At 37.9% G+C, this 22,036-nt stretch overlaps 1 protein-coding gene across 2 annotated transcripts in view; it reads right to left on the bottom strand.

The window, feature by feature from the left end:
- The window catches only part of DPYD (dihydropyrimidine dehydrogenase), a 336,858-nt gene that overhangs the window by 97,888 nt on the left and 216,934 nt on the right, over nt 1-22,036 (bottom strand). For both annotated transcript variants that reach the window (XM_021525458.1, XM_021525448.1), the window contains 2 exons: nt 11,161-11,229; nt 8,636-8,719 (listed from right to left, as the gene is read on the bottom strand). In XM_021525458.1, the coding sequence (XP_021381133.1) occupies nt 8,636-8,719; nt 11,161-11,229 (153 nt within the window). The remainder of the gene's footprint in view (nt 1-8,635; nt 8,720-11,160; nt 11,230-22,036) is intronic.

Here is a 22,036-nt window from a genome sequence, read left to right on the forward strand (position 1 = left end):
TTATTTTAAAAAAGAATTGGAAAAGTACCTTGTTACAGTATTTATTTATTGTAGTACTCACTGGAGCTGCACAAACAAATGATGCTTTATGTATGTCAAAAACAGACAAAAATAAGCCAAACAAAAAGAACCCACTCCAATGGGTTTTTCACTTATCTAATCTAAAAGCTGCCAATTTTAACATAGGTCAGCATCCAAATTCAAGAATCCATTTATCAAACTGCTGTGTGGGAGATGCTCTTTGGACATCTTATTAGCAGCATGGCACTCCTACACCCCTTCTGGATAATGCTGCACCTCATAACTGAAAACCCATGTGCAGACAAGGTCAAAAATGAGCTGGAGATTTTTGATTGACCAGTACAGGAAGGTAAAAAACATATTTGTGTTGGGAGTAAGAACAGCAATTAGAGGGACATCAAGATCAAGCACAACTGAGACTTGAAAGGTTGGTTATTGCCTTTAGTCAGCTTTGTAATTACTCCTTTTTCGAATTACAGAAAAGCTTTTTTTTTTCTCCCCAGCACAAAGAGCAAAATAACTGAATTTGTTTTGAAAACTGATCCCTCTCTCTGTCAAGGTGGCTGAGCCATAGTGTGTTTCCTTATTCTCAATGTTTGGGCTTTGTTTCACCTACCTATGTTTAATTTAAAAAATGCTATTTAAGCAACCAGAAGAAACATCTTTGTTAGAAAACTTTCTAACTTAAAAATTAACTAGAAGATATTTTATATTTGCTTATAGTTACCTTCCTTACATGATAGTGAAAACAGTCCTTTTGTTTCATTATGATAGGTCTGTTAAAACTTTAGCTATGAGTACTTACAGTTATTGATTTTAATGCAATATAAAAGGCATTTAACTCAGATTATTTCCTTTGGTTTCAAGACTAAAGACCACTAATAGTTGACCTGAAAGGTTTATGCACAGTTGGCAGTAAAAAATACCAAATTATTTGTTCCAATGTCAACTGGGCATAAATATTCCAAGTAAAAAATACAAAACTGCACATTTACCATTAGTAAACTTCTTGGACACATTGACTGGAAAGATTTATTTAACAGTGCTGGTCTAGGTAAAGTGTTGACTAATAAAAATGCCTTTTTACCCTGACAGAACAAAATATTTTATATTGGTTGTTCCTAGCCAGCCAAAACAATGTTTCTCATAGCATTGTAAAAAGTGGTATGCAGCATGATTAAATAATATTTCAGCACTTTGGTTCATGCAGAGGTCATCTGCTAGAAGGCATAAGGGTTTGATTAGGTTTACGTCATATGTGAAATATTCTAAAGGGAAGCACAGAATTCGAATATATGAAGGCTGCAGCTACAAATAGCTTTCTCTTGTGGTCAGCCAGGCAAGCTCTGTCCTTTCCTATTATAATAAGGCAGAAAATACTAAATAATTGAGGAAAACATAAACCTTTGAAACACAAAACTAGGGAATTTAAAACTTATGCTCTGAGAAGAACTTGCCACTCAGTTTTAAAATGGTCACCAAGTGGGCATGTATTCAGATTTGGCTACTGTAAGGAGCAAGCTTTCCAGCAAACTAGATTTCCTAGGAGCTGAGGTAAAATTTAAAGAAATATGAGTCTAATCCTGAAAAATCTCATGTAGGCAGTGAAGAGACTAGTTAATATATTGCTAATTAACTTTATCAAACACTGGCATAAAACTGCAACCTCAGAAAGAAAAAAATTACTAATGTGCACCAAGATAAACAATCTTAAAATATTTTATTTTACCTGCACAGTTATTTGTTGGTGATCACTTTGTTTCCAGCAAATCCTGTTTAACAGCTATCATGACTACAAAATACTGCAATGCCTCACAGTGCAATCACATATCCAAAGGCACTCCAAAAGGCCCGGGCATTTGCTCAAGTTTTCTACATTTCCCTCTTATCAGGGAAAACGTAAAAAACATCTCAGGGCATTAAAATACAATTTCAAGAACAAGTACAGGTTGCTATTTGATTTAAAAGAAAAAAATAAAGGGTTGTTCCTTTATGGGAAGCACTCACCATATATACTTTATTGCTGTTAGGCCACTGAAATGTCATTAAAACAGTCAAAATCTTGAAGTGTCATTAAAACAGCAAAACAGTGCCGGGTCACTGATACTGTGACCAAACTAACCTTCTCTGTGACATCTGTCACCCATAATGTGAATTTCAACAGAAACGCTTCCATCATAGTAAGATTTAAAATTAAGGGTAAACCCAAATAGCTTTCATGTCTTCATCATTTTCAAGGAAACACAATCACTTTTACATTTGCTAAGGAAATACATTCTGTAGAGAATGCTTTCCTTACATAAATATAAATCACCACACATAAACAGTATTTCAAACCTTATTAACAGCCATAGCATGTAATTAAAAACTTTCAGCAAGTTGGTATGGCTGTTAACATTACTGCAGAATTTATAATCCCTTTTTATTTTCCATTTTGTCTTTTGAGTAATTCAATTAGAAATCCTTCAAAGCAATAACAGTGGATTAAATGTTGTCAAACCACAATATTGAAATTACAGAATAGAGTTCTGATGATGAATTTATTAAACTTTGCATTTCAATTCATTTCTCCTTGAGTGTATAAAAAGCAGAATTCTTCAGACAAAACACCAATTAACTGTTGTACCTCACTATTAAGTATTGTCTCCTTTTAAAAGACAGCATACATGAGGACATAAAGGACGCATACAAGAAATCAATTTAGATCACAACATTTAATTACACCTGAATCATGCAATGATAACAGAAAAGAAATGAATTCTCAGGTACTGGGGGAAGGTGAATGATGTCACCTACCCAGGGGTGACCATAAAACCAGCAAGCTTTTCCTGCTCAGATTTCCAGTGAAATAGCTCATGAATCAATTTTTACTTTGAAAGGAACTTGGCAAAAGGATTTAGTTTATGAGAAGAGTTTTGAAGAATGAAGAAATAGAAAAAGAAAAGAAAGAGACATCTGACAACAGGGAAGATTAAAAACCAATCCAAAAAAACAACAAAACCAAATTATCATAAAGGATGATGCTGGACCATGATCAGTGCGATACCATGAACATAAGTCCACAAAACACATCTCCTGACCTGTGAAAAAGTATGTTTATGTCTACATTTGTAGGAGTTGAAGCAGGCAATCAGCAGAATCCCTTCTCCCTGCACATCCTAGATTCCCTCCCAGCCAAACAATGCCCAGTGCAGAACATCCCTGCACACAGAGTAACAGCATCACTGCCTCAGCCAAGGAATGCTTGTTTCTCAGGAACTGAGTTTCTTGCTTCTGTTGAGCTTTTCCCTCAGTTGAACTACCAAGGCTCCTCTTCATAGCCATTTGCTTGAGCAGCAGGCAATTCTCCTCCTCTCCCCAGTTATCCAGTTTTATAGAATTTACAGTGCCTTTGAAAAAGTTTGGACTCTGAGAAACTATGACTGAAAGAATTTATTTAGTTAAGACAATGCCCCAAAGCAAGAGAGGGCAGTGGCAGATGCAAAGACACTGAGATCAGCTAGCATTATATTGTGAAGAACCAGCCAAAATAGATGACAGCAGCCAATGCAAGAGTAAAACAAGATCTACGAATCCTAAAACTCCACCACAAACATCAGCACGAACCTCACTCATGCTGGTTTATACTGGATTTTGGATGACAATGTCCACACTGCTGCTAGAGCCCAGTGTAGCACCACTCTGCTGTACTTTGCATTAATTTGTTGCAATAACTGATACAGAAGAGAAGAACGAGAACTAATACTGCCTGCAGGACTCAATGAATTTTACTTAACTAGCATATTATTGTAGGCTGATAGTAGAATGTCACGTGAACACAGATATAATCAAATTCTGTTTGGGGCATCATTTATTTAAAATACTTCAAGCTCCTTGCTGGCAGAGCAACAGCGAATTAGCGTGCTATGCTGTGCACTTCAATTAAAAAGCAGCCTCATCTTTCCCATTTCCAAGGTACAGCAGAGCAAATCTAATTGTGCCATGCAGTCAGCTCTCATCTTCGCAGAGTAACCAGGGCTTTGGGGTTTTTTTTCTTTTTGTTTTTGACAGATTTGTTGTCCTCTGAATGAGGCAATGTAGGCTTTTATAAAACTTGCCTCCTAATTGCAGGCAATAAACACAAGCACAGCCAGCAGCAGACACTGTAGCAAGTACAAGTGAAGCAAAATGAAAATAAAGTTAAGAAAAGAACCACAAAGCAAGTTCATTTTACATATGATCTGAATAGTTAAACCACCAGAATCTGGATTTCAGTGCTCACAAGAGACATATACATTCCTTCTTCAATATAAACTAAAAAAACTCAAATTTAATTCCCCAAACCTAGAGCTGAAATGCTGAGATAGGCAAAGATTTTTTCTATTTTGGGGGTTAGAAGGTATGACTAATTAATGAGAAATAGTTATACACGAGGATACTATTAACTTTTGCAATATTTGCTTATAGCACTAAGGCTAAGATATTTGAATATGAGATTAGCTTTTGACTTGAGACCTTGTACATACTGATTATCTCACTGCAAGTGAACAACCAAGTCCTTTTGTACAGTACTCATTTTCTATTCTTGGTACAAAGAATACAGTGCCTTTGGTTAGGAATTGAACAGGGTGAATCCACAGAAATGGTTGTCTGAATGGACTCCAGGAGGGCAGGTACTGGAAGGTCCCACTTGACTGGCACTCACACCAGTGAGGTTGGCCACAGCTTTGCCTGCCTGAGCACTAAAATCTCCAGAGATGGAGAGTACACAGCTCCACCAGACAATACATTTCTCATCTGCATCACCTTGTTAGGGAATTCTTTTCCTAATGCACAATTTGAAACATTCAGCCTGCAATTTGCCCCTTGCTCTATCATATGACATAACAGAGAATAATCTTTGATTTGTAGCTACTCTTGCAGCATCTTGAGGGGATATGTCCCTTCAGGTAGTTGTAAGCTGCTCTTTCCTTCCCTCTGCTGTTTTTCACTGTCCACTGGGCCAAGGAGACTTACTGATAATTTTGAAGACTTTGGGTACCTCTTGTCCTAATCAGTCTTGTTCTAATGTTTATTGGGAGATTCCCATTACAGCTCTCAGGCGTGGGGTTTCATCCTAGCAGGAACGCAAAGTGAACCCAGATTACTGACTCAATTTAACTATACATTCTTGGCAGAGCAGTTGGAGAAACTTGTTGACCTTTAGACCAAAATAAAAGAAAAACCAAACACTTAAATTTGTTGGTTTCACATGACAATAATTCTGAATATTTTTAGAACGATAAGTAAGAAAAAAAAGTTAAAACATCTTTGCATGGTTTCCAGTGAAGGACAAAAAGTGCACCACAAATACAAAAAGTGCATCACAAGTTAGGCATTGAAATATTAGTGCTACCATCTCACATACTTGTTTTATTATTTTCATAATATTATGTTAAGATTAATACAGGATTGAACTATAGTGGGGAAGTGACTCTGTAATTTTATAATAATCTGCTGTTCACCATGTTGTCTTTATGTTTACTATTAAATGTTTTGTACACATAGGTTATCTGATTCAAGGAAAATCTGTGCATCAGTGTTGGTAAACTTAATGACAAACTCTATCACAATTTTTAATGATATCCACTTTTATAGCATTGCAGATTGTTACAAAAGAATACAAACCTTAATTTTATTATCATTAATCAGCATTAGTAAATATAATTGACATTTTATACAGAACCAGCTTTAAGTAACTTATTGGCTGCAGTACAGATACCTCTTAATATTACCCTCTGGCTAGCTACGCTGTTTGGGCGCCAGAGTGTCTGCACTAATGACTTAGAATTAAAATCAAATAAAAGCTGAGAACTGTAATTCAGTATAAAACAAACAGCCATACTTAGAACTGACTTTTATATATATGATTTGGATATAACAGGATCTTTTTTAATTTGTGGTTGATATAAAACAGTGAAAGCGTTTGATACTAGACAACAAAATAGGATAGAGAAAAAACAGATCTGATGTTCCCAGATTTCTACACTTACCCTGTGGGCACACCATAGGAATTGTAATGAGAAGAAAAAGTAGACAGTGTAATTAACCTTTCCTTTCCATTTTTTTTAAACAACAACAAAAAAGCAGAACATGTTAGACATTACAAATAGTAAAAAATATACATTTTTCTGCCATTATTCTTCATCTCAGCAATTTCTGTAGTCTCCTGAGGATTTAATGTGCTTAGGCATGAAAGAGACCTAATCCTTGAAAAAAAATTCCTATGAAGGCGTGGATTATGTTATCAAAAAGATTTAAGAAAACCTGCTTCGCTGTACAACCAGGAAAGCTGCTCTGCCTCTCAAAGCCTCATGCCCTGACTTCCAGATATTGAGTGGTGGTTTTTTCCCGAGCATATCCGAGCCCTGTCTTCCTCACACCACCCATGTATGACTTATTTGACTTCAGCTCTGAGGGGAAGAAAAAAATAATTCTAAAATACCAAAATGCTATCTAGCACTTCTGTATGTTCTGATGGAGTCTCCTGGGGCCACTGTACATGGAAGCCTCCTGAAGGGCTACTGATAAATCTTGTTGCACATATCACTACTTAATCCAGTTTATCCCCATCCCTTGCTTCAATAATCTACATTTAAAATCACTATAATTTAATTTTAGCCAACTCTGAGGAAGAACATCAGGATCTGGCTCTCTAAACATGGCTTGTTTTATTCATTTATTCATCTAAAAGAGTTGATTCTTTTCTGAGTTCTCATTTTCATAAGACAGATAAGAAAACACAGGAAAATGTTTAAGCAAGAGTAGTATATATTAAAGATTCCAAAGAATATCCATACTGTGTGGGGAAGACAGAAATGTTATTATTATAAAATATACATGTGTATGTAATCTTCCTTCTTCATGGATCTGATCTCCTCCATGGAGAGTCACAAATCCACATGATAGCCCTGAGTGCTCAGATTTTGCATTTGCTTCTCTGATTTTACAATAGCTGAAAGGTATGTAAAAACTCATGTAGCCAGACAGCTCCCTACTGACTACACATCTAAGCAACTTCACATGCATACATTACTCCAACCACTGAGAGCTGGAAATAACACATACCTAAAAAAAAAATAAGAAACCTCATGCTTGAAAGGAACCTGCTTCATTTTGGAACCTCCAGGGCTCTCCCTGACCAGACTGCACCTTCCACAGAGTCCTGACTTCTAAGGCAGGGACACACCAAACTACTGAGTTATGCTCTGCAGACTGAAAGGAGAGAATTTCTTCAAGACCTTATAAAGATGGCTAAAATAGCAATTTGTTGTTGAATGCAATTCAGGGAAAAAAAAATAATAACTACTATTGTTTTGCTAGTGTTATCCTAGAGTGCTTTTATGATTCCCTCCCATTTTTAATCACAATTTCAGTAAATGACCACTGTCCATAAAAAGCATCCAGATTACTTTCATTAAAAATAATAATAATACACAACATGGACTAGATTGACATTATTTGTTCACAGAAAGCAACAAAATACCCAGGGCACTGTGCCTGACAGTATTGCTATGATAAAGCTATACTTGAAGTGTGTCCATTTGAAGTGTCGCACAGATTACAGCTTCACTGGTTTTAGAAAGTGAATGGTTTACCTAACTACACCTCAGGCCTTATGAGTTTTGTGTTTAACTAAGCAAGGGAGGATGAATTCAGATGCTTACTAGCCCTCTACAAAAGGGCCAGGTGAATAATAATATGTCAGCTTTAGGATATATAATCATGATTCCCACTCTGCATCCCCTTCCTCCTCTTCTTCTCCCTGTCCCCAAAATGTATTAAGATGGGAAATCAAAAATCCCTCCTGGTAGACTGTGAACCAAGATTTTTTAGAGGCTTTCAATTCACCATATTTGGGCATTTTTCAGAGCCAAACCAATTTTCAAGCCATGACCAAAACAAGCAAAAATCTACAAACTTCAAAAAGGTATTAGAATGAGAATTAAGGTTTGTGTATATTTTCTTTCCATGGGCGAAACAACACACATTCTCCTAACTAAAGTCATGGGATGTACTCATGAACTCTGCAACAGATTTCTACACAGCAGAGACATCAGGCATGGATAATTCCAATCTCAACCCTATAAACCACCAAATCTATAGGTAACAGAACACAGGCTCCTACAAGAGAAGGTGTTATCTGTACATGGTACTACCAGAATGTATGCACTCTTCTGTGATTCTGAAATACAGTTAGGTTCATATGTTAAAAATTGTGAAATGAAATGTGTGCATATCTCATGTCCTTCAAAATCATTACTGATATATGCAGTAATTACTAGCTTGTGATTTAAAAGACATCTACAGGGCACTGAAATGGAAATCAACAAATTCAATGTGCTTTTTTGAAAGATTTGTTTTCATCATGTATTGTCAAATACATAATGCATTTTTGTTCTCAGAAAAACCAAGCATTTTTTACATTCTCAGCTTCTTTTTTATTTTCTCTCATCAATAAATATTTAAACACATTCAACCTAAAAATCTCAAGCTGGTAATCTGCAGCTTGTGTCTTGCCCCCTGTGGTGTAACTATCAGTGTGGCAGTGCAGACTGCTGAAGAGACATTAAATAGATTGTGGTTACAGTCCTACCTGCCCACAGGCCAGTCCCATGCCTCGCTCCCCCATACCATGAGGACATGATAAATTTAACTCCAGCGCATCAGCACCAGCAACCTATGAAACATGTGGAAGGAAAAAAAATTAAAAACTAATTTCAAGTAATGTATTCTTTCCTGTAGTGTTTACTGTTCATGTTACATAGATTTCTTCAGACACTTGACTAATTTTTCTTTTTTAAGAGAAAAAGCTATGGTTATAATACCCTAGAAAAGAAGCATATTGATCATTAGAGATAAAAATTTCAAAAACTGATGGTGTTTCCAAAGATTCTCAAGGAATTAGAGCAAAAAAAAAAAAAAGTAAAAAGATTTGAGTAGAATAAAGAGTTGGTTCTGGAAAATGTTAAAAATTAAATGCAATTACAGGGCCTAAGAGCAGCACTAAGAGCTTTGGCAGGCAGTGTTACACAGGTGTTGCTGTGCTCTGAAGAACTGTAACTCTGTAATATATGTTTCCTTTTTGCTTTAATGGATTCAGTCTCCAGATTTTCTGCAGGCACCTGTACTGTGCCATAGCTTTCGTCATGAAGTAAATTTGTTTCTGAAGAACAGGAGGTTAATAAAAAAAGTCTAAACAAAGATATTAGTCATGCTAATAGTTACAATTAAAAGGGGAAGGAGCCGAGCTGTCCGAGGGCAGCACGCAGACACGCTCCTCTTCCTTTCTGAACTGCTCCAGCCTGACACGAACATCCCTCCTGTTGCTTTCCAGAGACTCTAACTAGGGCTTTGTTCTGCATCTGCATTTTGTTTTGCTTATTGAGCTGGAGTAACTTTGCCTGCTGTGTGGCCACGGTTCAGCAGCTCCCACAGTGCGTGAGCAGGAGAAGCCATCCATCACTGGCAGGAAGCCTCCCCGCCCCGGCCGGCCCCGCGAGCCGGGCCACGCCGGGGCTCTCGGCCTCCCTGACAAGCTGACCTTTTGGATGAATAGGTCGTCCTCCTGCTGAGACACTGTGGGACCTTCTGGGGCTTCTGCTCCTGTGAAAGCCACATCTATTACCTCCTAGGCAGGATCCTACGTGCGATTAAACAGCCCTGCTCTTCAGCTGCGCATTCCAGGGCGCCCCAAACTAGTGCTGCTCTCCACAGGGCAGACACCAGCAACTACTTCCCAGAAGAATCTTCTATCACACAGGTTACACACCATTGCCTGCATTTAAAGAACCACTCCTTTTCTAAAGGGGTAGCATAAATACAAGCATGGATTGGAAATATGTATCTTAAAGTTGGGCAGCAGTACCACTCGATTGAAAAAACAGGAGCAAATGGCACAGTAAAGCCATTCATCCTAATCTGTTTAAAAGTGGCACTGCTTCTGTCAAGCATAGATCTCAAAATATGATGTCATGGTCAATTAGGTATATATAGGTAAAAATTGAAATAGTGTTGAAGATCACCAAGCTAGCTACTGAAAATGTTTAATTTCACTTCCCTAAGTCCCCAAAGTGACTTTTCTCCTCATAGGTTAAAAATGTTCAAAGAAAATTGAGAAGTGTCACCCTACATAACCACAGGAGGGCTTAGGACACTGAGTAAAGCAACAGTGATGTCCAAACAGTCTGCCATATGAAAACACTAATTCAAAATATTTACACATCTACCCATACATATATAAAAGCATATTTATAATTTAAACATTTAAATCTGAGGTAGTGCTAGCAATAACAATAAGGTGATTTTTTCTTTACTTAAATTTGTTAATACTATGCTTTTAATTTCCTCTAGATACTTTATGTGGAAAACATGCTTTAATTTAAATGTAACAACTTTGCTTTCCATTCAGTTATAGACACCTTTCCTATATTCAGATATAGATACTAATTTCTGAATGAAATTAGTGCAGTCCTGATAGGTATTTCTTATACTACTCCCTATGGACACAGGTACATGTTATTAAATAGTTTTTTCCTCAAATTGAATAGAAATTTCAGGTGCATAGTCTGTTTGCATTTCTGTAAGATTGGATTTATATTATAGAAAGCCTGCTGACTGCTATTACAGATGCTGACTTTCTCAGCTATCATTTTTGAAAGTCTGTATTAAAACTAGAATAGCATTAAATGAGCCCTTTATACTTTAAATATTCAAGAGTTTTATATTCAAAATTTCTTCTGGTGCTGTCAAACTAGTGTGCCTCTAGGCAAGGTAAGATCAAGTTGGGTTCTCAAAGGTAGAATTAAATTTTATCAGGGCATCTGTCATAATATACAGTTTGCTTAAAATGCAAATAAAAAGTATATAGACTCAAAGACTAAAGGCTTTCTAGGTACTGCTTAAAAATCCAAGGGACCATTTTTATGGAAAAGATTTCCTTTAAATTTACATTTCCATCATTTTAATGAAAACACAGAATAAAGAAATTATAATGGACATGTTTTAAACTCTCATTTTTCTCTTTGAATCTATTTCTTTCAAGAAATTCCTTACTGCAGCTCTTGTTTTCAAGGAGAATTTTAAAAAAAATATGTGGAAACAGATTTAGGAAACCATTACCTGAGCCATTTTTGAAAGTTCAGTCCAGTCCTCCCTGCTATAGCTGCACATGATGCTGGCAATCAGAACCTGGAAAGAGCACACATACATTATTGTAATACTGTACATTCCTGTGACTCTAGACATGAACTGCACAGCCTGCATATGGGAACTACCAGCTGTCTGCCAGGAGCTAGAGAATGAAATACAGCTGCAGACTCCACTGGGGACAAGAAACAGTGAACAAACTCATCTATTATATCCCTGGGTTTTAAAGAAGGTCCTATCCATGTGTGTTCTCTCTGCCGTGCGACACAGTGACAATGAAGTCACACAGAGCCAACCACAAAGCTGTCAGACATACTTGTTCTTGATGTCTGAGGAATGAAGTTGTTATCTACTGTTAATACAAATGACAGAAGCATTTTGACTATTTAGAGGTAGGAAAGACATCAGTGCATGAATTTACATTCCAGTGTGGCAGTGTATGAACACAATATTCCAGATGACTTCAGGAATCCAGGACACATCAAATCCAGACCCTGGAGTCTCTTACCATGCAAGTTCAGAACAGTGAAAGGCAGCCAGAACTACTCTGTGTCCCAGAGGTAACTGGGAGGAGACTTTCAGGATGTGGGGAAGTTCTGCAGGATTGAGAGAATGGCCCAGGGAACCTCCAGCTTTTGTTATCCCACAATGCAGATTCTATTGCCTATGCACTGACTGGCCCCAGCTCCCCAAAGCTATTCTGTGTAATTGCCATTCTTTTTCATTACACCGAGCACCTTTCAAGTCCAGATTCTGCTTCTAGCTGCTGCTCCCTCTAGAATATTTCCTGAGGTTCATGTTTTTATGTAAAATAAAATCTAACAGGATTCTTCAGGGTGTGGGGGGGCACCTAAACACACAATGTACCAGTTGCATACAGTGCTATTTACTGTTAAATGAATGTTAACTACTCCTCTGGTCAATACCCAGTTCAAGTGACAGTTCTAGTTTCCATTTAAGACTAAAATAAAATCATGTGTTCTGGACTCAAAGGTTGAAATTCTGAGGTTGATATATTTGAGGTAAGATCAGCAAATAAATCAGCCCAGAAACTCCTGCATGAAGAACTTCTTAGAAGGATGATGTTTGGAAAAAAAATGCAACAAGAAACTATTGCAGCAGCTAAAAGGTTACATAGAAAAGATATCAGAGAAAGAACTTAATAGAAGTCTATAGTCTGTGTTCAAAGGAAACACGAGGAGAGGAGAATAGAGAAATGTCTGGCCATGCTCTTGTTTATTTAGCCCTCTTACATATAAATTTCATTTCACATGAAAGTGTGATTGACAGGCAATGTGACATTTGATTTTAATCTTGTTTTCCAAACAAGTTTTACTGTCTCATTAATATCTAGGGTTGGCTTAATCTGCCACCCCCTCATTTTAACACTTCTCTTGAACTTTCCTGTAATTCTGAGGGTTAATGACTCATTCATTTCAAATAAATACTGAAAAGCATGGTGTAGAAAAATTGTCCAATACACACAATTGCTAGAAACTGTAAACTCCCAAATTATCTACATAAGAAGGAGGAGATATTTAGTATCTTCAGAAGGGAGGGGAAACACACTTTGGAAAGTAAGGCAGGTATGGAGAAAATTGGACATGGTGAGGTTACATTCTATTAATTTAAAAGGAAATACCATGTATCATCATCATTATTTCCATTGTTTTGCTCTGATGAGTCTCTACAATGAGCCCACCTACCTGCAGACTGCCCACCCACCCACCCACCCTTCTGGCTGCTGTTTGCAGGATGGCAGTCTGGTGAGAGGGAAGTGTTTGATGAAGTGCCTGCCTTGCCTGCAGGTGCCCATTTGTGCTCACCTCTGGCATAAATATAAGACTAAACTCTTCATTAAGCACACACAATCATTACTGCCCACGCTTTAATTCCCCTCTGACAGGGAAAAAGAGTCTCTCTCCTATACCGTAATTTTTTAAATAGGGAAAAATCTTATATAGCTGTATAGGTCAAATGTTAATGAAACAAAATCTGTTCTGTGTCCTATTTGAATATTCAAAATAAACTGAGGGCTCCGGTAATAAACAGGAATCTTTTTTAAAGGACTTCAATTTTAAAAGCAAAATTTATGAAAAATCTGCCTAAGAAATTATATATGAGAAAAATTTAAAGCAACTGGAATTTATCTAGAAACTGTATCTTGTCAATTTCATGCTTTTTATAAACCAACTAAAACAAAAAAAACAACCCAGCAGCTCAGACACTGACAGCATGATAAGGATTTTCACAGTTGCAGTCACAATCCAAAGTACATCAGAAATCTGCACAATTGAGCTTTAAAACAAACCGAATTTTTCATTGGGGAAAGTTGTAAGACAACAAGGGCAGCTGACTTAAATTCATAAGTAGTTGAGTTAGGTTACATCAAGTGTTACTAATGAAATTTGAAAATTCTGCTGGGAGTGTACAAAAGAGGAGGAACATGATCTGTGATGTTTCAAAGAGCTGTTAATTAAGATAACATGTTTATTTAATATTGATTAGTTTTAGGATTCATATTTAAAATTAAGCTCATACTTTTTGACAGAAGCAGTGGTTTACAACAAAAATAACTCAAAACAAAAATTACATTTTTGCCATGACTGTTAACGGGAAAGCCATGATCTCAGAGGGAATAATGAAAATTTAAAAACAGTAGGGATTTTATGGGTTTTTTTTTGGTTTGGTTTTTTTTTTTCCCCCAGTGTTCTTTTATAATTTGAAAATAAACTTATTTCCTAGGTGGAAGAATATCCCCCAGTACTCTGTGCTAACAAAACTGTCTTGTCTCAAGTGACTGTTTTTCCCCAAAACACCTTCACAGTCTTTTCATTTGGATTCAGTGCCCGAGAAAAATAATCAACTGTCATGTGTGAACATTTAGGGGAACTATTGGTGATGCCTGAGGTTCAGATCTACTCGTAAAATCACACATGGAAATTTATAAAGAAAATATAGACTATTATCTACCTAAAAGAGAACAGCAAGAACAAAGTAAGAATTACAAGTGATAACAGGCAGAGGTTTTATTGGAAAGTAATAAATGAGAACTGTATCACATTTCAGCTTCTAAGTCTCTTCTCACTCATATTTTCAGTACCTACAATGCCATGTACCACATTACCAACCCTGCAAATTTAATAGCCCCAAACAGGTGCTATCTCATGGAGGTCCAGCATGTGGCCCTGCCCAGGAGCATCTGCAGAGAGCACATCCTCCCTTTTGATTCCTCCAATTTTCAGTGGCAACCTGACGTGAGCTAATTACAGTGGTTGGAGCCACAAGTGTGAGGCTGCACATGCTTCCCAGCTTACAAAAGTAGACTCCTGACAGATCTCACAATGAAGCTGCTGCTAAAGTGTGGTAAGTGGTAAATGAGGGTTGGCTAAATTGCAGCTTTGTCACAGCTCGAGTGTGGGCTGCCTGCAAACTGTGCATGATTGAAGCACAGTGGGACCCCTGGCCCATTCCTTATTCCAGATCAAAATCATAGCTGGTATAGGCTGTTCCCTCTTCTCCTCCACCCAAACTGCTGTTTTGCCTGTTGTGGGAGATGCTGCCGCCCCTCCCCAGGCCGGGGAGGGCAGCAGCCCTGCAGACTCTGTCCCTCCCTGACCATCACTGTGACAGATGCCACCAGACAAGGGCTTTTCACCCCGGCACCACATGTGACTGACAATTCCTCCAAATGCCTATAAAGTGACAAATGCACGTTTGCAACATCACACACTGTTCTGTGTTCAGCATTTTCCTGATCGTTCATGGAACAAAGAGGTCCTCAATAAAACTTGCTTGTTGTTGGAGGGAAGGGAGGTGGAAAAGGGAGGGTATGTAATGTACCAGTTAGGACACCATTATAAGATGAATATACTGTAGCTAAAGCAGTAAAAAGCTACATTTCACACAATTCTGTGACTAATGCATTAGTAGTTGTTCTACTTAAAAGAACACTGACAAGGTACTTCTCATAATCCTTAAAATATTTTTCTCCCTGTTTATAATAATCCCCTGGAAGCTTAAACTAGAATCTATTTCCCTTGTGAATGTTCTTTTCCTCATCCATTATCTCTGTGTGGATGTCTCATGAATGCAATAGAACGAAAAGAAATAATAAGGATGAGGTTTGCCACTGTGTACGTTTTCAAGTGATCCTTCTTTCCTAGCATACAGAATTCACTGCAAGAGGCTGCAAAACAAAAAGAAGGAGAAAAAAAAAACAAAAACAAAACAACAACTGGGTCTAGTTTGGGTCACATCTATTTAAAGCCGAAAGCAGTAAAACTCTACATTGACAATTACCATTTGTCCAGTACTGCTCTGCAGGGAGTAAGGGAGCTTCAGTACACTCGAACAGCCTGAAGAAAAGTCTCAGCAATCTGGATTTAAATGTGAACACTGTCAATTCCTACAAATTTAAGAAAAATTCTGAACATACAGAATGAAATTACAATCCTCATGCCTGTGATAACCATATTTATTTTGGTCATCACACACTGGCCAGAGTCTGCATCTGTTCAGAACCTCCTCTTCCAGACTGTGCATAATCTCCCTGCACTACAGGAAACCAGCCACCATAAATTCTGCTTGCTCTTTTCTACCTGTACCTTCTTATTGCTGCACCAGACTTGAGGGCAGTTCTGCATCATGTCCATAGATGCTCTGTTTAGACACTGCTGCTGGCCACAACATGCACCCCTCTCTGATTTCTCAAATACTGACAAAAAGACACAGTATTTTATTTTTCAAGTGCAAAACCAGAAAGAGATTCTTAGCATCATCTTTAAAGACCGCTCCCCTGAAAGCTGTAAAATCAAGAGGAGCTTTCAAGAAGGCTGAAGGAGTGGGCTTTTTAACAGCTATTTGTTTGGGAGGCAGAGATAAGGAACAGGATAACTGGTGTTTAAAGATGGGGTGCAGAGATTGAAGATTTTATTAAGAACCAGATTTCAATACCCACAGAATTAATGCTAATCAAGCTAAACTTCAAAAGGTATTTGTGTTTGGGTCAGATGGAAAGACCTCAAACTTCCTTTCAAGACACATTTTTTCCTTTGAAACAGTACAGCCTTGCCACACGACCTGCTCAGTCTGTACAAACACAAACATTTTAAATCAAAATTCCTCAGGAAGCATTTAGTAAGAAGGAGTTTGGCAGTGATGATACAATCTTTCTAGAGCAATGGCAAAAATAAGATGTTCAGTTCACCACTCATCAGAGGAAAAGGCACCTACATCTACACAAACATAAGGAGAGGAGAACTTGGCAGCTGCATCACTGTTTCACAGCATTAAATTCCCCATCTGTCAGAAGGAGGGGACCTTCACTCAGTGCTGCCCCACACCATCTCTCACCCGCACACCGTAACAAGCCAGCGCTCAGAACCTTTCCTGAAGGTCCTGCCCAAGTGCAGCTACAAGAGCACAGGGCCACCAGGTACTTGGCAAGCAGTCCACAAAGAACAGTTTATAGGGCACTCCTTTGCCATTTCCATGACACAGTAACTAACCTTGTAAATACCTGCATGGAAAAAACACCTGCAGATGGGTTTCTCGTAGTTCTTCACATGAGTGAGCCAAACACACCGGCCGTAGGCCAGGCTGCCCGCAAAGAGCTGGCAGCGAGGGGGGAACAACAGCAACACAAGATTTTTGGGTTCCATTCGAGATGTTCCACTTCTCAAGACTCACACCAACAGCCTTCCTCTCTAACCCTGCCTCTTACACAGCACCAAGTCGAGGATGAGTCCCAGCTGTGCCACACTGAGCCAGCAGAAAAGTTCTTGGAGGTTTTGTGCTATCCAGTGCTACCAATGGCCACCCTCTGCTTTTCAAAATGGTCACTGGCTGATGAGATGATCCCCCTCAAAAAAACAGAGCCAGAATTACCAATGTACAGAACACTTCTAACACCCACTGTACAAGACAGGAGTACAAGCACAACAAACATTCTGTACTGCACAAATACACTCAAATGTGCAGTATTGAAAAACAACAGGAGCACAAACATTTGCTGCTATAAAAATAACGCTCTGGAAACCAGCCTGATTTTGCTGCCTTGTACACTCAGCCTGTTTTCTCTCTTCCTGTACATTCTTGTAAATTTTGATTTGTTGCAGAACTGAAATAAAAATAAGCTTCTTATTAAAAACTACCTAGAACATCAAATCCCATGCAATAAGAAAGTTAACAATTGTAAAACCTGTCATGTCTCTGAGAAGCAGAGGAATTATCTTGTTATCAATTTAATAATGGAACACTGAAGTAAATGATGCCATCCACTGACACCAGTAACACTGCCTCTCCTGGGAAATTCAAGTTGGTAGGAACTGTCAATCTAGATGGATATGGACATATGAAAGATTGTACCTTCAGTCCATAAATCTATTCTTTCTGCACTGCCTTAATAAAAAGATTCTGCATGATGATAAAGACAAGCAATGCAGAATGTCTTGACACTGCTGACCTGCAATTCTGCTTCTCTTCTCTCTTCTTTTTTCAGGGAATTTACTCTCCAGTAAATAATTTAACAATCTTAAACCATCCATTGTTTTCCTCCTTCACTTTCACTTAAAATGCATATATTTGAGTATTTGAAAATGGGACAAGTAGGGGATATTAGTAGGTTTATTATTCAGTTGTAGCAAACCTGAATAAAGCACTTTCTGTGCCTTGCTACCTTACAGAGAGATCTCCTCTTTGTGTTTTAAAGGAAGGGGAAATTAGATACAACAGAGCAACACAAAAACAGGCAAAACATTACCAGCACACAACTAAGTATAGAAAGATGTTGATAAAAGTTTGAAAATGCTATGATTTGCTCTATGTATTACTTACGAAAATCAGCATGAGCAGAAAACACCAAAGATTCTAATCCCAGGCTAAATGGAGATGCTTATTTTTAAAGGCAGTTATTTTCATATGGTGATCCTGCTTCTACCAATGAGATTCGCCTATTTAATGAGATTATTTCATGGATTTCAGTGAGTACACTGGGCTACAACTTCAAAATCAGGCCTAGATTGTTGTTAGGTTCTAACACCCTTGTACAAAGAAAACCCAAAGTTTATAAACAAACCTTTTTCTTTGTAAAATAACACAAATTGTGTCTTTGATGGGAGCAGAAAGCTAAGCAGGTTGCACGTAAGAACTTGCTGCACCTGTAGAAAACAAGGGATTTACTTGGTTTTGTAAGTGCCCTTCTACTATGTCAGACTGAGCACCGTGTCAGCACTACCAGGGCAGCAGTGGAGCTACCTCGGCCCTGCTTACACAGAAGTGTACAGACAGACATCACAGACGTGGAAATGTGCATAAATGAAAATGAAATTGAAATGTGACCTAATGAGAATCCTGCTAATTCTCAATGCAACTGAAAAAAAGGTGAATGGTCAAGAAAAAAAAAGATCTGATGCATCCCCCATGACTTGGGGCACTCTAATTAAGATGTGGTAACTTCTGAACAGTGAAAAGGGAATGGAATAAGAGTTCCCCAAAGCATATGTACAATGAAAGAGAATACAGCATCTGTATAGAGCACTTCAGGGAAGTTCAAATATTTAACATGACTAGAAGTAGTATGTCCATTTTATGACAGACTGTTGAAAATTTCAGTATTTCAGGTAAACCCTTCAAATTGTAATGAAAATTACCTATGTGGCTAAAGACTTCCCTGGAAATTTGATAGAATATCTGGGATTTTATATTTAATAGGAAACCTACCCTAGTTCAACCTTTAGTCTCTTTACTAATGAGTGAAAACAAATATATGACTGCATGGAAATAAAGACTGAAACCAAGAGAAGATGAGAACAGATAGTAATTTTTGGCAGTACTTCTTTCTAACAATGCCTGCAAGCCCTTGTGGAATTGGCATGCCCCTGCTGTATTTCTGTGCTTTCCACACTGATTTAATATAAAGAGAAAGCAGAGGGGGCCAATACATTATTGGAGAAGCTAACAGAAAAAGGATATATCTAATTCTATGATATTTCAGACACATGCTATGACCTGTAGCAAAAGCTTTTCACCAGGGTGCTGACACATTATTGATTCTCAAGACCACATAAGAAAAACAAGGCAGGCAAAAGGCTACACAAATTTGTGAATTTTTTCCTCCACCTTTAGAAATTTTTCTCTTATCAAATTCTCTGCCCAGATACACAAAGTCCTTTTAACCACAGTTCTTTGAGCACCTTGCTAATTGCTCTTTATTTTCACAATAATACAGGCAACCCTCTGCAGGGTGCCCCTCTGAGAGGGAAAGCCAACTGGAGACAAAGATGTTCAAGGCATGTAGGCTGTTCCCACAGAGGGAATGAGCAGCTGTTGACTGAAAGGAACCCTAAGATCCTTTCCAGACTTTGACTGCCCCTAGGTATATATTTCCCCAATTACTGAGCAGCAAAGCTGCTTAACTTATTAGAAAACAAGTTCAGCATAAAATAGACAAAATACAGAATGAATAACTTCATCAGTTTCCTAACCCCTACACTCCACCAGCTAGCAATTTCCCAGGTCAAATCTGTCTCTGAGCATCTCTGAGAAGTCCATCCTATCTCTTCTCTTGTTCCCAGGGCTCCTTTTAATTCACTTCCTTGGATTTTGAAGGTTCAAGACAGCTAGCAGTATCAGTGCTAGTAAAGGAGAAAATTGTGACTCAGAGAGCAGAGAGAAAAACCCCTCCCTTCTTACACTTCAGAGCCCTGTGATCTACTTCATCATGTGACATTGCTGGTGCCAGAGGGTTGCTTGGTAGAAGTAAATGATTTTGTCAGCCAGGTTGCATCCTCCACAGCTCACCCACTCTCTCTCTGTGCACCATTATCCTCATAGTGATATAATGAAAATCAGTGATAATTTACCTGATTTTGCACAAACCACTCTTCAGTTAGGCTGTACTGAGAGGTGAGGGTGTGGTAGTTAGGAAGATGTGTAGGAACAAGCTATAAGGCTTGTCCTACCTTCAGGACATTATCTGATGGCTTTAAAGGCCAGCTGCATGGGGGAGACTATCAGTCCCTAAATATTTTTTGTATTTTAATACTATATATATATATAAATAGTATTTCCCTAGGTATTGGTCTAGGTGTGGGACTTCACAAAGAGGAGCACTTCTTTACAGTCCCAAACCACCCTGACCAATGGGAAGGCTCACCTCCTGATCAGAGACAATCTGCAAATGTTCACAGGGCTAAAAGTATGCTATCTTTTCAACGGCCAAAGCAAGACCAGTGGGATCCATCCCCACCAGAATCTTTCATTTGGAAAAAAATGTTTCATATATAAATAATTCTGCAGTGAAAATTATAATAAAGTAGTCCATTATCAAAGACAGAAACTCTACTTTCTGTCAGGCACAGAACTTTTCAAGAAATGAAGATAAAAATCCATGTTTTCTACTGATCTATTCATATATATTTCCTGTCATCCCCTGGTATTTCCCAGCCAGGCCAAAAATTCAGCAAACAACAGTGCCACTATGCACTGAACCTCCTGATGGCAGGTCTGCAGTGCTCCCATCTGTGATATGATCAGAAAAATCTCATGAGTGGGTAGCTTTTTTTTCTATGCAGACATTAGAATTTACTTAAGTAGCAAGCTAGCTGCTATGTCTGATGACCCAAGTAGTTTTTTGGCTACACTCCAGCAGCAAAGAAGATGCAAAATTAAGGGCTGTAAGTTGGCAGTTACCTTCTGACTAATCTTTCCTCCTCAAGAGCCAGTTCGACCCACCTCTTCATATTTTAGGGAAGCTCATGTGAAGATGCTGAGAAACTGAAAGAGGCCTTACTATTTTCACTGTGTATTTGGAAGTTTAATAAAATTGTTACCTAACTTGCTCAGCATACTGCTATGTGATTGGACACTTTAAAATTAAAATGCATTGAATTTTCTACAGCCTTACAGCCTCATTCAAATAATCATTTAAATGAAACACCTAATGTTGGTGAGATTTTTATCAATGTCCCAGCTGTGAGTATATGTGTTCCCAAAAAGATAAATCGAAAATAAATCATGTGAAGTGTGGATGCCTTTGGCAGAATCAAAGGCAAAAGTCCTACTAGGAACCAGAGGTGTGCTGAGAGAGACATTGAGAGAATGCAAATATAACACATGTATATTTTTAATACTCACCCTTCTCTTTAAGATGCACACACTGTACACAGGTAAGAATTTGGGGTACCTACAAAATCTCAAAATCTTTAGATACTCTCATCTGAGTAAATAACTTAAATGAAATATTCTGCAAGAATATTCATATTTTAATACAGTTATAGAGAGAGAGCATAAATGGCTAGGTAGCCAAGAATGGTTTAGCTAAGAATAAGTCTATCATACCATATTACACTGCAAGAAAAGTGAAGCAGATTTTTATAAATGCTGCCCTGAAAATTAAGAATAGAGCTTCTATATATTTTTTCCAAACATAAGACTTAAATTAGCTATTACGTATAGACAGAAAATCAATGTAACTACAATTTTATAAAAAAACATTAAACATAAAAAGAAGTAAAAGAAAATTGAATTTGAAATACATTAGGAATCCTGCACTTAAAAATGTGAGAAAGATGTAAAAATAACCAGTGAAAAAACATTCTTCCTGAGATTTGTGTGACTGGGAAGTGTAGTGGCAGGAAACAGGAGAGAAAAGCACTCTGTTGGTTTCTTAGTTTACATTTAATCTATGTGGCTCACAACAAAGGATGCACTTAAGTCTCCTTTAAATAAGCCTTTAAAATATTTATTTGGGTTTAAGTGTTCAGTAAATAAGTACTTACTGTCACACACTTCCTTCAACACTCAAAAGACCATCTCCACTAGCTCTGCACACAAGATTTCAACACAC

Source organism: Lonchura striata, chromosome 9 (genome assembly GCF_046129695.1).
Source record: "Lonchura striata isolate bLonStr1 chromosome 9, bLonStr1.mat, whole genome shotgun sequence".
Classification (NCBI taxonomy): domain Eukaryota; kingdom Metazoa; phylum Chordata; class Aves; order Passeriformes; family Estrildidae; genus Lonchura; species Lonchura striata.